At 43.1% G+C, this 16,732-nt stretch overlaps 1 protein-coding gene across 1 annotated transcript in view; it reads right to left on the reverse strand.

Moving 5' to 3' along the window:
- The window catches only part of dlgap5 (discs, large (Drosophila) homolog-associated protein 5), a 54,310-nt gene that overhangs the window by 23,965 nt on the left and 13,613 nt on the right, over positions 1-16,732 (reverse strand). Inside the window, exons 5-10 of the mRNA XM_038783541.1 lie at positions 13,995-14,069; positions 11,992-12,065; positions 5,804-6,102; positions 4,112-4,233; positions 3,610-3,706; positions 1,201-1,289 (exon numbers count right to left, since the gene is read on the reverse strand). Of these exons, the coding sequence (XP_038639469.1) occupies positions 1,201-1,289; positions 3,610-3,706; positions 4,112-4,233; positions 5,804-6,102; positions 11,992-12,065; positions 13,995-14,069 (756 nt within the window). The remainder of the gene's footprint in view (positions 1-1,200; positions 1,290-3,609; positions 3,707-4,111; positions 4,234-5,803; positions 6,103-11,991; positions 12,066-13,994; positions 14,070-16,732) is intronic.

A 16,732-nucleotide genomic window follows, 5' to 3' on the forward strand; every position in this document is an offset into this window, starting at 1 on the left:
CCATGTCCACATGTTCTGGGCATGCCCAGCGCTGGGGGAGTTTTGGAAGCGGGTAGCAAGGACGGTGTCGAGGGTGGTAGGATCCAGGGTCAATCCAGGCTGGGGACTCGCAATATTTGGGGTTGCAGTGGAGCCAGGAGGCGAAAGAGGCCGGTGATCTGGCCTTTGCGTCCCTAGTAGCCTGGCGGAGGATTCTACTTCAGTGGAAGGATGCAAGGTCCCCAAGCATAGAGGTCTGGGTCAACAATATGGCGGGGTTTATTAAATTGGAGAGGGTGAAATTTGCCCTAAGGGGGTCAGTGCAGGGGTTTTTCAGGAGATGGCAACCATTCTTAGATCTCCTGGCAGAACTGTAAAAACAAAAAGGTCAGCAGCAGCAGCAACCCGGGGGGGGGGGGTTGTCTCTTTATTTTGGGTTGAATATCTGTTTTTTTTGCCAACGACGGGCGTTAATTAATTAATTTATTGTTTCTCTTTTGTATTTGGGGGGGGGGGGGGGGGGTTCTTTTTGTTCTTAGAATTTTCTGTTATGGTTTTCTTTTTTGTGAAAATTTTAATATAAACTATTTAAAAAAAAAAGTAAAATTTAATAATTCTGCGTGGGTTTCCTCCCACAAGTCCCGAAAGACACGCTCGTTAGGTTAATTGGACATTCTGGATTATCCCTCAGTGTGCCCGAACAGTGTGGCGATGAGGGGATATTCACAGTAGTTTTATTGTTAATGTAAGCCTACTTGTGACATTATAATATAGTGTCACAAGTAGGTTTACATTAACACTGCATTGAAGCTGTGAAAATCCCGTAGTCACCACATTCCGGCGACAGTTCGGGTACACTGAGGGAGAATCCACAATGTCCCATTCACCTCACAGGCACATCTTTTGGGACTTGTGGGAGGATACTGGAGCACCTGGACGAAACTCATGCTATCTATACAATTTATACAAATGATACGCATTTAGATGTTGCGTGTCACATTTAGCATGCTTAAAATCAGCAGCTTTCATTCTCATTAATATACTGACCCAGTGAGAAAGGTAATGCAGGAAGTGCAAACAAGCCAGGCATGAAATTTTAAACAGGAGCATTTTTGTTGTGGAATGAAATTGAAACCAGAATCACTGCTAAAAATTACAGCCAACACCAGCTTGTGCAAATTGCTTTAAGACAGTGGGACGTATTGATAAAGTTAATCTTACCGCCATCTGGAACCTCTTCAGAAGTAGCCCACCCTTCCCACTGCTGGCAGAGCCCAGTCAAACTCTCCGTCTCAGACACGACAATTCCTCTGCAAAAGAACACGTTCACATTACAAAAAAAAAAAATCCACCTCGTCTTTCCTAGGTGCCCAAGCTAATTCTGGTTCGGCATGGCACCGATTACAGTGCTACAATCACTTGTTGACTTATATTGTAAGAAACAAGATAATATCGTTGTACACACATGCCTTCTAGTGTGGACAGCCCTTTAAAAACTACTAACCATGCTTACTTTTGTCCACCTAAATGCACTTTGAAAGGGGGGGGGGGGGTCCCTAGATGAGACCCCTTAAAACTGAATGGCTAGGATAACACTAGAATAGTTCTACACAAGTTAGTTTATTGAGGATTGAGACTAATCATAGAACGTATACCCGGTAATTATTACCCATTAAACATGTATTTTAGAACATAAGCAGTAACAAGCATTCAAACCCTTGTTAAAAGCAGTGGCCGCAATGCATGATGGAATTTAAGTTAGCTAACTTGTCCATGTTTGTAAGACAAACAGAATTAGACAGAAATAGTGGGTGGTCAGCAACAACAGTCAGCTCAGTATGCATATCGCATCAGTGGCCCCAGCATCCTGTCACAGACAATCCATGGTGTAAAGAGAAACCAACTTCCAACATCCTGCACCCAGACGAACAATGAGGTGGGCAGGAACTGGCTGAGATAAATAACATGGGAACAGCAGCAAAACAAAACATAACGGATAAAGCATCCTGGTAAACAGCAGGTGGCAGGATGGGGTTAAATCATGAGTTGATCCCAGACATCATGCTGCTCAAAGTAAACTTCATTGGTCAATATACAATTCACAGCTCCAAGGATTGGATCAAGTCCAACTGGGGTGGGATATTGATTTTAGGAAAATTGTATAATTGGGGCGCCTGCACGAAGTGTAGAGTGGTTTTGGCATTGATCCAAATCACACTCCTTTGTATGTTGACCAAGCTTGGAAAAATAAAGTCGTCTTAACCAGAGTTGATGACTGCAGGTCTGTGCGTTCAGCTGAGCTGAAACTAAGAGGGATAAACCCCACGTAAAAGCCAGCTCAACACTCACGTCCTTGAAAACGCTCATACACACTTCACAACAAAGATCACTGGATGGCCATCAGGGCTGGCTGATTTGTTCCTTGTATAAGCCGCCATATTGAGTCAGTTGCAGCAGCCGTACTGCAATCCAGTTCAGCGTCAACTGGGGCACAGTTATGGCTCAGTTACATTCCAATTTAGAACCACCCAACAACTAGCAGAATGGAAAACTAATCCAACCACTTTTCATTCACTGAGATTTGCTGAATGTATTCCATTCGGATATCCATTAGCAGGTAATAAGAATTCATAAAATGCTCAGGTAAGCCGGGCATTTAATTCTCAGACAACAAAGGGATTTGCATCTAGTTGCAACGCCACGAGACACACAGGACTTCCACAATCAATTGGCACTGCAGAAGAAAAAAACCTTTTAAAAAGTCTGTTCACGGCTGATGGCAACAGAGACCCATTTTCTCCTTCTCAGATCTAAAGATCTGCTGTAAATATTTAAGCCCTGCAAATATTTCCGCCCTTTTAAAGTACATTTGAAGCAAGTAATGATAGCTTTGAGCTAGTACACAAGCAGCAGGCCAAATCAGCATCTACTCACTGGCCTGTGCGCAACTTTTATTTTAAAGAGGAAAACAAAGCCAATCCGTGACTGATATTTTGGGCACACATTGAGACTTTCCAAATCACCATCCTCCGACTGCCCTACAGAAAAGCAGAGACATAAATGCACAACAGAATCAGACACCACCCCCTAAAAAGGGAGGTTTAAAAAAAAAGTTAAAATAAATCCAGTCAAACCACTCAATTTGCAATAGGTCTCCTCTTGCTTTTCAGAACGTGGAGGACGCTCATTAATAATTTGTTTTTAAAAAATTGTCACAAGTAGGCTTACATTAACACTGCAATGAAGATACTGTGTAAAGCCCCTAGTTGCCACATTCCGATGCCTGTTCGGGTACACGGAGGGAAAATTTAGAATGTCCAATTTACCCAACAGCACATCTTTCGGGAGGAGAAACCGGAACACCCAGAGGATACCCACGCAGATATGGGAGAACGTGCAGACTCCGCACAGACATTGACCCAAGCTGGGAATCGAACCTGGGACCATAGCACTGTTAAGTGACAGTGCTAACCACTGTGCTACCATGCCATTTTGCTTCCACATTGACATCTTCTGACTGACATTAGAAAGATATGAAGTTAATCTTCAAAAATTAAGTTGACAAGTTGACATGATGCATCTAATTCAGCCTACTGCTTCAAGTATCGTTACTGTATGCTAATATCAAACCTGAAATAGGCAACATCATGCACTGGTCCACTGACATCGGCTGTAGAGCTTGCTGAAGAGTCTTGGGGTTTGATAGGCCCTGGTATTTCTTCGATCACTAACGAAAAGGAGGAAAAAGGGAAAGATGTACAACAGCTAGTGGAAAGCAGACATGGGAATTGTCAATAAACAAACCCAGCCACAATTTAAAATGACCAGACTAAATGTGGAAAAGGCAAATAAGAGCAATTCTAAACATATGGTTTCAGTTTAAAATCAATAATTCCACGAATTTAGAAGACAAAGTTCTAGCAGTTGTTGAAAATTAAAGGCCAGTAGACTAATTTTTCTAAGTCCCTTGGGTAATAAACCTCAAATTTAATTGCGGCGTCTCATTCAGTCTTTGGTCAGCTCCATCATGCTAAAAGGATGCAGTAGGAGATTTTACAGCACTTCTGACAGAAGCACCAGGATTATAGAATGAATTATTCACTTGTCTAGGCCCAGCAGAACGGTTGCTTACCAGCACTAATAGCGTCTTCATATTTTGCTTCAGGGAGACTTTCAGATTCAATTTCTGGTGCAAACTTACTTCTCCTCGTTCTGCTTTGCGAATTCTTTGTTGCAGAAGAGACATTACTTTTCCTGGACATAGGGAAAGAGAAATCAAATTAAGCATTTCTGTTGGCAGGATCAGGACAGAGTATGAGAATTTAGGTTTGAAGTCCGACTAAACTGGTTAAAAAAAAAAGCAGTCTTTGATCATTGGATCAGATAAAATAACAACACTACTATGTAGCCAGCAAATAGCAGGGTAGACAGCATGGAAACATCAGTATCTGCCACCCATACAGAATGTAATTAAGACATTAAAAGGATGTTTATGTAGGGATAATGGGCAAAAGGGTTTTAGAGAGGGCAGCAAAAGGAAATGGATCAGAGATAGCTAACAAAATGGCACAACTGGGTAGATGGTAGTGGAACAAAATACAGGAACTGAGAATTGAAGGCAACAGGGCAGCACGGTGACGCAGTGGTTAACACTGCTGCCTCACGACACCGAGGTCGCAGGTTCGATCCTGGCTTTGGGTCACTGCCAGTGTGGAGTTTGCACATTCTTCCCGTGTTTGCATGGGTTTCGCCCCCACAATCCAAAGATGTGCAGGGTAGGTGGATTGGCCACGTTAAATTACCCCTTAATTGGAAAAAATTTATTGGGTACTCTAAATTTATTTAAAAACAAAAAGAATTGATGGCAAACATTACAAGTCTTTTTGGGGTTAATCCTTTTTGACGTAACACTTTTGAGGTACCCACGGCGAAGCAACATTAACAGATGCAACTTGCTGGAAATATTTTGATAGGGGGCCACCACACAAATGCAAACCCAAAAGAAATGCTAATTGCAAGATAATGAAATCATTGCTCAGCTCCTCCCCCTCATTCAATAAACACCCTCAAGCTTATTTCTGAACACAGCAAAAATCTTATAAAAGCATTAATGCAATTATATGGCAATTTTAATTCCATCTTCCTCTGCTGCATGCTCACCGGGGTACAGCTCCACAAGCATTCTTCAGTACTGCACCCACATTGCACGCATTCACGTGAAAATGAGAGTCTCGACGTGGAGTTATCAGTCTATTTGACAACAGGGTGCACCCACAGCTGGACCCGATTTGCTCCTGCAAAACATACGCAATTCCAGCAGGGGAGACTGGATGCTGATCAGGAATTGCTGAAACCACAGTCAAAATTCCAATACCTCATCCAAATTGGGCCGAGACCAAATAATCCCAACTGCTGACCTAACTGCAATCAGTTAACTTGGCATAGATGGCTGAACCGTGGCCCTTTGCCAGCGTGACTTCACTATTTTGACTAAACTTGACAAACAGAAGCAAAGGAAAACAACAAGCAGCCTAGGTTCTTGCTCCCAATTGTTAGCCAGCACGCCCTAGTGGGATGACCCGTGGATGTTGTGCAAGAGGTTAGGACAGGACAAATTATGGTTAAGTTGAAAAGAGCGTTTAACAAGGGTGTGCTATGTCGATTTGCTCAGCATGTCGCACAAGGGTCATTAGCATACAGTAGAAACTGCATAATTCTTACCACAGCAAAAGGGAGAAAAGTCAGAAACTGTTTATGTAGACACATAATCCGACCCCGACATCCCCCCACCCCGGTTAGAAACAGGCACAAAGTAATAACTTACAATTTATGGTCAACAGGACTCCAAGAACAAGGCCCAAAGAAATGATCGACACTGTGGGGGCTGAGTGGGGGAAATTTGAATTGGGGCAATCCCACCACAGGTGCAAAGACATAGTTTTCAGGCGCAAAGGAGACTCTCTTGCCCACACGCCGAGTGTGCAGGACTGGTGGCATTTGATGCCCATCGTCATTTTCAGTAGGTGGAATCGGCTCCTCACAATTTGCTGGCTCATCTTTCTCACTGATGGCTTCCATTTCTTGTTCTTCACAAAGGACCGACTCCAGTTCATCAACGGCAACCTGCAAAACAAGTTTGATTAAAAACCCTGAATATTTAAACATCACAACTGTCTTTAACTAAACTACTTTAGGTGAGGTGCAAGGTGACAGCAATACATTACAGTTTTATGGCACACGTGCAGCCATGACTGAAATGTTGAGTTGTCATGGGACAGTTTTTATTTTCCACTTTTAATCAAACACAAAAAGACATAAAAATGCCAGTTCATTCATTCGCAACACAAGCAAATGACAACTGAACTAATGATACCGCACATTTCAAGTCAGAGATTAATAATAATCTTTTTTAGTGCACAAGTAGGCTTATGTTAACACTGCAATGAAGTTACTGGGAAAATCCCCCAGTCGCCACACTCCGGCGCCTGTTCGGGTACACAGAGGGAGAATTTAGAATATCCAATTCAGCTAACAAGCACGTCTTTCGGGACTTTTGTGGGAGGAAACTGGAGCATCCGGAGGAAATCCACGCAGACACGGGGGTTTCCTCGCTCAAATGTCCCGAAAGGTGTGCTTGTTAGGTGAATAAAGAAAAATGATGTTCTGGAACCAACACCATCCCAACAAGCATTATCCATTCATATAATAACGCAGGAACTGGAGGCTCATCCTTTACCAACCCATCAATATTGGTCCTTTCCTTACCAGGACTTTGCGGCATCTCTATCTACATTGTTCAATATTTTAATCGTACCATTTGTATGAAATATGAAAACTCAAAGCTTAACTACTGCGGTCATCTCCCTCCAAAACAGGTATACCGTTTTGGATACTGTTGGGGGAGAAGGCAGTAGTAGCCAGGCTCATGGCACCGTGGCTGGCTCTACTGCACAGAAGGGTGGGGAAAAAGACTGGCAGGGCTATTGTCATAGGGGATTCAATCGTAAGGTGAGTAGACAGCCGTTTCTGTGGTCGAAAACGAGACTCCCGAATGGTATATTGCCTCCCGGGTGAACGGGTCAGGGATGTCTCAGATCGGCTGCAGGACATATTGAAGGGGGAGGGTGAACAGCCAGTTGTCGTGGTGCATACAGGCACCAACGATATAGGTAAAAAACAGGATGAGGTCCTACAATCAGAATTTAGGGAGTTAGGAGACAAGTTAAAAAGTAGGACCTCAAAAGGTAGTAATCTCAGGATTGCTACCAGTGCCACGAGACAGTCAGAGTAGAAATTCAAGAATAATCGGAATGAATACGTGGCTTGAGAAATGGTGCAGGATGGAGGGGGATCAGATTTTTGGGACATTGGAATCGGTTCTGGGGGCGGTGGGACCATTAAAAACTGGATGGTCTACACCTGGGCAGGACTGGAACGAATGTCCTAGGGGGTGCTTTTGCTAACACTGTTGGGGAGGTTTTAAACTAATGTGGCAGGGGGATGGGAACCAGATTAGGAAGTTAGAGGCCAGTAAAGAGGCAGCAACTAAAGCCAGTAAGGTACTAGATAATAAACTCAATGTGACTAAGGGGAAGAGTAGACAGGGAAGAGATGATGAACTCAAAGGGACAGGTGGTCTGAGGTGCATTTGTTTTAATGCGAGAAGTGTAGCAGGTAAGGCAGATGAATTTAGGGCTTGGATTAGTACCTGGGAATATGATGTTATTGGTATTACTGAGACTTGGTTGAGGGAAGGGCAGGACTGGCAACTGAATATCCCAGGGTATAGATGCTTCAGGAGGGATAGAGAGGGAGGTAGAAGGGGTGGAGGAGTTGCATTACTAGTCAGAGATGACATCACAGCTGTGATTAAGGAGGGCACTATGGAGGATTCCAGCACTGAGGCAATATGGGTAGAGCTAAGAAATAGGAAGGGTGCAGTAACATTGTTGGGACTTTACTACAGGCCTCCCAAAAGCAAGCATGAAGTAGAGGTACGAATATGCAGACAGATTACAGAAAAATGTAGGAGCAATAGGGTGGTTGTGATGGGAGATTTTAACTTCCCCAACATTGAATGGGACTCGTGTAGTGTTGGAGGCGTAGATGGAGCAGAATTTGTAAGGAGCATCCAGGAGAGTTTTTTTTAGAGCAGTATGTAAATAGTCCAACTCGGGAAGGGGCCATACTGGACCTGGTATTGGGGAATGAACGCGGCCAGGTGGTTGATGTTTCAGTCGGTGATTACTTTGGGAATAGCGATCACAATTCCGTAAGTTTTAGAATACTCATGGACAAAGACGAGAGTGGTCCTAAAGGAAGAGTGCTAAATTGGGGAAAGGCAGAGTGTAACAAAATTCGGCAGGAGCTAGGTAGGGAATGTGGATTGGGAGCAGCTGTTTAAGGGTAAATCCACATTTGAAAAGTGGGAGTCTTTTAAGGAAAGGTTGATTAGAGTGCAGGACAGACATGTCCCTGTGAAAATGAGGGATAGAAATGACAAGATTAGGGAACCATGGATGACGGGTGGAATTGTGAGACTAGCTAAGATGAAAAAGGAAGCATACATAAGATCGAGGTAACTCAACTGATGAAGCTTTGGAGGAATATCGGGAGAGTAGGATGAATCTCAAACACGCAATAAAGAGGGCTAAAAGGGGTCATGAAATATCTTTGGCTAACAGGGTTAAGGAAAATCCCAAAGCCATTTATCCGTATATAAGGAGCAAGAGGGTAACTAGAGAAAGGATTGGCCCACTCAAAGGCAAAAGAGGGAATTTATGCGTGGAGTCAGAGGAAATGGATGAGATTCTTAATGAGTACTTTGCATCGGTATTCATCAAGGAGAGGGACATGACGGATGTTGAGGCTAGGGATGGATGTTTAAATACTCTAGGTCAAGTAGTCATACGGAAAGGGGAAGTTTTGGGTATTCTAAAAGACATTAAGGTGGACAAGTCCCCAGGACCGGATGGGATCTATCCCAGGTTACTGAGGGAAGTGAGGGTCTAAATAGCTGGGGCCTTAACAGATATCTTTGCAGCATCCTTGAGCATGGGCGAGGTCCTGGAGGACTGGAGAATTGCTAATGTAGTCCCTTTGTTTAAGAAGGGTAGCAGGGACAACCCAGGGAATTATAGACATGTGAGCTTGACGTCAGTGGTAGGCAAACTGTTGGAGAAGATACGGAGGGATAGGAACTATTGACATTGGGAAGAAAGTAGACTTATCAGTGATAGACAGCATGGTTTTGTGTAGTGAAGGTCATGTCTTACAAACCTAATAGAATTATTTGAGGAAGTGACAAAGTTAATTGATGAGGGAAGGGCTGTAGATGTCATATACATGGACTTCAGTAAGGCGTTTGATAAAGTTTCCCATGGCAGGTTGATGGACACTAGTGGTGTTCCACAGGGATCCGTGCTCGGACCACTGTTGTTTGTGATATACATAAATGATCTGGAGGACGGTATAGGTGGTCTCATTAGCAAGTTTGCAGATGATACTAAGATTGGTGGAGTTGCAGATACGAGGACTGTCAAGAGAATACAGCAAAATATAGATAGATTGGAGAGTTGGGCAGAGAAATGGCAGATGGAGTTCAATCCAGGCAAATGCGAGGTGATGCATTTTGGAAGATCTAATTCAAGAGCGGACTATATGGTCAATGGAAGAGTCCTGGAGAAAATTGATGTACAGAGAGATCTGGGAGTTCAGGTCCATTGTACCCTGAAGGTGGCAACGCAGATCGATAGAGTGGTCAAGAAGGCATACAGCATGCTTGCCTTCATCGGACGGGGTATTGAGTACAAAAGTCGGCAGGTCCTGTTACAGTTGTATAGGACTTTGGTTAGGCCACATTTGGAATACTGTGTGCAGTTCTGGTTGCCACATTACCGGAAGGATGTGGATGCTTTCGAGAGGGTGCAGAGGAGGTTCACCAGGATGTTGCCTGGTATGGAGGGTGCTAGCTATGAAGAAAGGTTGAGTAGATTAGGATTGTTTTCGTTGGAAAGACGGAGGTTGAGGGGGACCTGATTGAGGTCTACAAAATTGAGAGGTCTGGACAGGGTGGATAGCAACAAGCTTTTTCCAAGATTGGGGGGTCACGATTTGAAAATGAAAATCGCTTTATTGTCACGAGTAGGCTTCAATGAAGTTACTGTGAAAAGCCCCTAGTCGCCACATTCCGGCGCCTGTCTGGGGAGGCTGGTACGGGAATCGAACCGTGCTGCTGGTCTGCTTTAAAAGCCAGCGATTTAGCCCAGTGAGCTAAACCAGGAGAGGGGGAGAAAGTTTAAGGGAGATGTGCGTGGAAAGTTTTTTTTACGCAGAGGGTGGTGGGTGCCTGGAACGCTTTGCCAGCGGAGGTGGTAGAGGCGGGCACGATAGCATCATTTAAGATGCATCTAGACAGATATATGAACAGGCGGGGAACAGAGGGAAGTAGACCTTGGAAAATAGGAGACAGGTTTAGATAAAGGATCTGGATCGGCGTAGGCTGGGAGGGCTGAAGGGCCTGTTCCTGTGCTGTAATTTTCTTTGTTCTTTGATTCACTGGCTTGCTCATTTACGTAACTGTAGCTGTGAAGTGAGGGGTTTGTCTGCTTATAAATGTAGAAAAGCACTCAATACTGGGTTCAGCCTCACTGAATTCTCAGTTGTGCACTCCGCCCTCAACAACTCTTGAGCTGTGCCAAGGAAGATTTGCAAACAGTATACGCACACAGACAATAACGTTTTATAAATGCAGAAACAGTAATCAGGCGTACAACCCGTTTTGCAAGGTTTCTTGAACCATATGCTGGACCAACAAAATGGCCAGCTTAAGAGTGGCCCTTTCCCCCCAATATCACAGTGTGTCATTGTTTCAGAGAATAATAAGTGCTCAAACAAACCAATTAGAATGACAAAGGGGAGACATTCCATCTGGAATAAAAAGGACAACATTCACCACGAGAGAATGGATTTAAAAGACACACAAAATTGCATTGTTTTTTTTTTATAAACAAAAATGCTGTGTCCGCACACTGCCCCTAGAAAAGAGTGCATGGGTTGGCCTATTGGCCTTTCGCATACAGAACAGGAGATACACTCATATAAGAATACAAGAATACATACATCTCTTAAGCCAGTCTGGTCATTAAATGTGAAGCATCAAACCCTCCGGGAATGCCAAAGATTCATAACCCCTTTGGGTGAAGACGCTTGTTCTCAGTCAGAAATTCTCACCCCCTTATTGAGACTGTTCTTGGTGTCCAAGTGTACCTGGTCGAGATCCTTTAGAATCTTTTTTAAAATAAATTTTAGAGTATGCAATTAATTTTTTCCAATTAAGAGGCAATTTAACGTGGCCAATCCACCTAGCTTGCACATTTTTTGGGTTGTGGGGGTGAAACCCTCGCAAACACGGGGAGAATGTGCAAACTCCCCGTGACCCAGAGCCGGGATCGAACCTGGGACGTCGGCGCCGTGATGCCGCAGTGCTAACCTACTGCACCCCCATGCTGCCTTGATCCTTTAGAATCTTATGCTTCAACTAGGTCACCTCAATTCTTCCCGAGGCCTAATTTACTCAATCCCCTCACCCCAGGAACCAATCTAACAAAACTTCATAGTAAGACATCAATTGCAAGTACATCCTTGCACAAATAGAGGTCAAAACTGCACACAGCTCTCCGGGTGTGTCCGTACAATTTAGCAAGCCTTTTCTTCTATCCTCTTGCAATGAAGGGCAACATGCCATTTGCCTTTCCGATTGCTTGCTGTGCCTCTCCCTCCGAATATACATAAACTTATATGAATTAATCTATTTTCCGCCATGGGATTGCAGGCAAATCTTACAATTTTGAAAACAATGACATCAGAATTGTTAGTGAAATATGGAGAAATGGCAACTGCAGTAAATTAAAATTCAATTTTATACAGAAAAACAGAAAAGGGAAATACTATTTCCAAAGAGTTTGATTTTGAAGGAATTGCAATTCCAATGAAATATAGGGTAGTGCTCACCGGTTTGCAGTTAGATTTCTCTTCTGATTTTCCTGGTTTCTTTGCTTTGTCTACAGCTGTTTGAGGTTTAGGGGCTAAATAAAAAAAAAAGAAAGAAATTAGTCTAAAAAAAAGAACACTAATTGTTAATCATAACCAAACTTGTCAACTGGCAGCCAGCACGCGAGTATAGAGTTCTTGACACCTAGATGTACAAATAGCAATTGGGGAACGAACTTCACCTGCTGCTTCTGAATAAAAAAGTGGGATTGGGTATGAAGGGCTGTCCTTTCACTGCCTAGTTATCTCCCAGCGAAACAAGATTCTCCTTCCTCAAGAGTAAATTCGAACCAGGCAATTTTACAAAAAGTGCAATTTGCACTATTTTGGGTGACTGGAAGTCTAACGTCAAGGCCCAGGTCATTTACGGACAACCACTTTGATATCCGGCTCCAATACATAGAACTTACAGTGCAGAAGGAGGCTATTCGGGCCATCGAGTCTGCACCGGCCCTTGGAAAGAGTATCCTACCGAAGCCCACACCCCCACCCCAAGGGCAATTTAGCCTGGCCAATCCACCTAATCGGCACATTTTTGGACTGTGGGAGGAAACAGGAGCATCCGGAGGAAACCCACGCGGACACGGGGAGAATGTGCAGACTCTGCACAGACAGTGACCCAGCGGGGAATCGAACCTGGGACCCTGGAGCTGTGAAGAAACTGTGCTAACCACAATGCTACCATGTCCCCCTACCCCAGTGTGCTCTTGATCGCAGGGGCCTGGAAGAGAATTTCTGAACTTGAAATTGCTTTACTTTAATTGTTTAAAAAAGGTACCATAATAACGGTAGCACAGTGGTTAGCACTGTTGTTTCACAGCACCAGGGACCCAGGTTCGATTCCCAGCTTGGATCACTGTCTGCACAGTCTCCCTGCGTCTGCGTGGGTTTCCTCCGGATTCTCCAGTTTCCTCCCACAATTCCTGAAAGACATGCTGTTAGGTGAATTGGACATTCTGAATTCTCCCTCTGTGTATCCGAACAGATACCGGTGTGTGGTGACCAAGGGATTCTAACAACTTCATTGCAGTGTTAATGTAAGCCTACTGGTAACATTAATAAAGATTTATTCTAATTAATATTCAACTTCTTCCGATGATAAAATGGTTGGTCAAAACTCAACATACACATGAAAGGTGAAATTACAAAAAATCTATGGTTATTTGTTCTCAACTCCTGTTCATGAAAAAATACCTGATGTAATTTATTATACATATCATGGGTTGCTTCCCGAATCCTATTATGGGTTGCTTCCAGAAAGGTATACACTGTTTTGAAGGGGATATTTAATAGAAAAGCAATTGCAGCAGCTAAATTTCAAGCAGAATACCACCATTATTACTCGTGGAGACTAGGTGGGATTACAGGGATAGGGAGGGCAAGTGGATCTGGGTATGGTGCCCCTTCAGAGGGTCGGTGCAGAGTCGATGGGCCGAATGGTCTCCTTCTGCTCCATAAAGATCTATGAAATCTAGTCACAAAGGCATCAGGAATGGGAAAAGACAACGCTGTGTTCATTTTTTCCTAGCATTTAGTGATGTGTTACAAACAATTATAAAACTGCTCCAGATCCTGTTATCGGTGTAGATTGAATATTTATCATCAAGCATGTAACTAATTTATCGCTCAGGCACAGGGAGCTGAATGGGACCATTTACTGAAGCAACAGGACCTGAGCTGATAAAGATAAAAACAGTGCTGTTTGCATTTGAGCCAGTGACATTTGTTTTTAAGGCTACTCAATTGCAGAAGGCACCCCAGCAAAAACACTCTGGTTAATATAGTGATGCTGTAGGGTAACAGGATTCCCAAGCAGATTTTTTGCCCTCCCCTAACTTGAGATTCACAAGAGGAAACTTTATTAACCCCACTACACAAGCTATCAGTTCCCAGCTTTCAGTTCAACTGCTCATATTTAAGCAGCTGAGCCAGTGTGCGCCATGGCTTACTCAAGTTGGACTTACCCTGTACAGGTTTGACAGCTTTTGGTTCAGGCCGACCTCTTGTATGTGTTGGTTTGACAGATGTAGGTGGAACACCTAGTATTTTGGGGGGGGGGGAAAGAGGAGGGAATGAGAGAGGCGAAATTAAATATGATCAGCTATTGTAATATCACGGCACCAGCAAATTCAAACATTTAAAAAAGGATAGAAAGTCCATAAGCTATAGCCTGGAGGATATACCTTTATTGAAAACATAATTTAAAACATTTCTAGCTTTCATTACAATGAATCATCACAAACATATTGCACAAATAAAAGAGCTTGATTGGAGATCAGGACACCAAGGCGAGGAACAGAACTCTAGAACAATATTTTAACGTGTACTCTTCAGGAATCAAAATGGGTCACACTGGATCACAATTTACATAAAAAAACTGCAGTTCTCAATTTTCTAAAGGCAATAAATTTTAAAATTCTGATTCTACTAAACATTAAAGCTCGACAAGGGGCTTAAAAAAAAGCTTTTAAGAGCTCTACTGTATTATTTATAAACCCAGTACCCTGGTAGATTTCAGCCACATGAATCAAGCCTGCTGTAAAACTGTGGTCTGTAGCTATTTATTGACACCATCACCATCTGGAACCTACAGTTGTGTTATTTGTTTTTATAAAAAGCTCAATCAGATAGCTGTTTTTCAACATACTGTTTCAATTTTACCACTAACCGATTTGTCCTAAAATCTGCTTTCAGAAACGAGTCCCTATTCTGACCAAGCTTTAGGATAAACCACACCCCCCCCCCCCCCCCCCCAATGTTAATCTTCAAAGCATAGATGATCCACCACTCGGCCCATCATGCCTGTCTGGTTTTAAAGAACCAATCAAGTTAATCACACCACCCCCTGATCTCTCATCCCAGCCCCTGCAAACTTTTTCATTCCAAGTCAAAGGATCTCTGAAACCCTCTCTTAACGGATTTCAGGGAGAGCCAATTCAACTTTTCTAGTTTCTGGATGCAACTTACGCCCTTCACACCTGGTCTCGGTCTAGTAAATAATGTCTGCACCCTTGCGCCTTGGCATCCTTCTTGAAAAGTGTAGTGCCCAGGAACAAACACCACACTTATTCAGGTTTTCTGGTTCTCAAGACGTGACCAATTCAAATTTCGCATTTATCCTGTGCAACCTTCAGTTGAAACCTCGCTTCCCTCCTCCCCAACATCCAGGCCTGGTTCTTTTGCTCTATCCTCATGTTATCTCACCAGCCCATGTAAATTTCAGTACATCTAGTTTAATACTTCCCGCAGCATGTTTTAGAAATGCACAAAATGCTCTGCAATAGATCGAAAAAAGTAATCTCATTATGCTGTGCAATCCAATGTCCCATCCTTTCTGAACAGCAGCCACTGACTTGATGTCCTAAGGGACTTTATCTACCATAACACCACAATTGCTTTTCTGATCTTTTTGGTCAACCCCTTTCCAACAACAGCCTAAATATCTCCTCCAGTGGTGTTCACAGCAAATCCCAGATGTTTTGCTCAATTGATTCTAATTCAGAGATCCACCAATGAGTTACAGTCCGACGGTCTTGGAACATCCACACTGCTCCGAAACTGCCATTCATCGTTAACTATAACCTTTATGTCCATGTCCACAATGATAATTCTTAGCACTTCTGACATTGGTGACACTGAACATAACACCCACCCCTCCTAATATGCTTCACAATCTATTTATCACACTTTTAATTACACTCGTTTTTCAACAGCCATGTGAGTTTTTCTCCTAATAGTGATCTGCGCTTTCCATTACTGTAGATACACCTCGGTCTCAAAATGTGTTTAATTTACCCGTATTAGCTTTCATTACTGGAGTTGTCAATCGAGGCAGCACAGGGCAGGCTCCTTCAATTTCTCACCAAGCAGCTGCATGAGAAAATCAGTTCCAAATCTTTCACGTAAAATGTCGTTTTAGGTCTAAGCACTTTTGCCTGATCAATGCAGCCTCTTTTTTTTTTTTTTGCAGGATAACAAATATTAGGTAGTGTCTAAGAGCCATGGTCCTTTCAACCGTTGCTTTAAGTTTGTTGCTTCCATACAAAGAAAAAAAAACTCGATAATGTTGCCATAAGTCGCACTGCAGGATATAGTTTGCTTCCAGGGCTGCTTTCTAGGTGCTCAAAATAAAATATTACTAGTTGGAGGTTAGTCAGTTAGATTAACCTCTTAATAGATTTTCTATCAGTTAGTTCATGCCTCAATAGGTTTTCGACAGGGTGTATGTAAACACGTTTAGGCAGTTCTGTACTACACATTGGGACATTGCTAAATTTCTAAGCGCCAATCCGGTTTTCAAAACTGCTTTGTTAAAATGCTTCAGTTGGGTTGGAGATTCTGCAATAAAACAAGTGCCTGACCCCCAGATCATTTAGCGCTCACATGTATAACAAAAATTAATCTACAACAGCACTAAGATTAGGGGTGCCAAGCAATTAACAAATTATTTGTCTCCCCTCTACATTTTAATCCCGGTTAATCGGTTTTGATTGGCCCCGTGCCAATTTCAGATATACAAAGCTCCAATTTTGCAAAGCCACAGCCTGCAGCATAGTGGTTAGCCAGGAACCTGGGTTCAATTCCGACCATGGGAGTGTAGAGTTTGCACTTTCTCCCCAGTTTTCTTCCACAGCCCAAAAATGTGCCGGTTAGATGCATTATCCATGCTAAATTGCCCGTTAGTGTCCAGAGATGTGCAGAT

This window comes from Scyliorhinus canicula, chromosome 23 (assembly GCF_902713615.1).
Source record: "Scyliorhinus canicula chromosome 23, sScyCan1.1, whole genome shotgun sequence".
In the NCBI taxonomy this organism is placed as follows: Eukaryota; Metazoa; Chordata; class Chondrichthyes; order Carcharhiniformes; family Scyliorhinidae; genus Scyliorhinus; species Scyliorhinus canicula.